General features: G+C 63.9%; 1 protein-coding gene across 1 annotated transcript in view; it reads right to left on the bottom strand.

The window, feature by feature from the left end:
• Positions 1-1,108, bottom strand: part of LOC104539476 (myotubularin-related protein 5-like) — a gene marked incomplete at both ends in the record, with an annotated part of 2,852 nt that extends 1,744 nt beyond the window's left edge. Inside the window, 3 exons of the mRNA XM_010183006.1 lie at positions 644-762; positions 854-980; positions 1,064-1,108. Of these exons, the coding sequence (XP_010181308.1) occupies positions 644-762; positions 854-980; positions 1,064-1,108 (291 nt within the window). The remainder of the gene's footprint in view (positions 1-643; positions 763-853; positions 981-1,063) is intronic.
• Between the last annotated feature and the right edge of the window lie 4 nt (positions 1,109-1,112).

Raw genomic sequence — 1,112 nt, 5'->3', positions numbered from 1 at the left:
TGACTGCTCTCATTTAAACTATGCTGTTACCTCCAGAGGTTGGACCGGATGGTCCCTGGGGTCCCTTCAGCCTGGGATGCTGTGGTTCTATGACCCCATGATGATCCTGTGTCCCCCCAACCCCTCCCCAGAGACCCCAGCTCTGCCTGTGCCCCCCAGGGACCTTTCCCATGCCCCACAGCACAGCTCGGGTGGGCAAACACCGTGGTCTGGCCACTGTGGGGCTGCTCGCTTGGCTCCATCAGGGCCATGAGACCCCGGGGTGTCCCTGGAAGACCCAAGGGGGCGCCTGGAAGACCCGACCCTGGGGTGTCTCTTGAAGACCCTGGGGTGTCTCTTGAAGACCCTGGGGTGCAAGACCCCAGGGTATCCCTGGAAGACCCCAGGATGTCCCTGCAAGATCCCAGGGTGTCCCTTCAAGACCCCAAGGTGTCCCTTGAAGACCCCAGGGTGTCCCTGGAAGACCCTGGGGTGTCCCTTGAAGACCCCGGGGTGTCCCTGCAAGATCCCAGGGTGACTCTGCAAGACCCCAAGGTGTCACTGCAAGACCCTGGGGTCTCAGTGGAAGACCCCAGGGTGTCCCATCCACGCTCTCTGCACCCCATGGGGCTCATGTGCGGCCGGGCAGGGGCGCAGCGCTCACCTCGCCATCCTCGGGGGCGTACATGTAGTTGAATTTCCTGTTGAGGCGGTCGATGTAATCCCAGACAGATTTGTAGACCTGCTGGCTCTTCCTCTCGCCCTTCTCCTCGTACAGGAGCCCTGCGGGGCCGCGGGCGGGGAAGGGGGGCGTTATTTCAGGGTAAGGGAGTGGGACGGGGGTCTCGCGGCCCCCTCCGCACGCTGCCCTCACCCAGCTCGATGCGCTCGTAGTCGGAGTCCAGCAGGAAGGTGCGGAAGCGGTTGGAGACGTAGTGGTAGCTGAGGAACTTCAGGTAGTACAGGCTGAACTCGAACTCCATGGGGAACTGCAGGTGGATCTGCAAGGAGCGGCGCGGCTGAGACCCCCGGGACCCCCAGAACCGCAGCCCCGGGGGCTCTCGGGGGTGCGCTGGGAGCTGACCTGGTGCACGCAGTCCAGGAACTGCAGGAAGACGGGGGCGAAGCCGCTG

The sequence above is a fragment of the Mesitornis unicolor genome, unplaced genomic scaffold (assembly GCF_000695765.1).
Source record: "Mesitornis unicolor isolate BGI_N332 unplaced genomic scaffold, ASM69576v1 scaffold35724, whole genome shotgun sequence".
In the NCBI taxonomy this organism is placed as follows: Eukaryota; Metazoa; Chordata; class Aves; order Mesitornithiformes; family Mesitornithidae; genus Mesitornis; species Mesitornis unicolor.
This window is presented reverse-complemented; position numbering and strand designations above follow the sequence as displayed.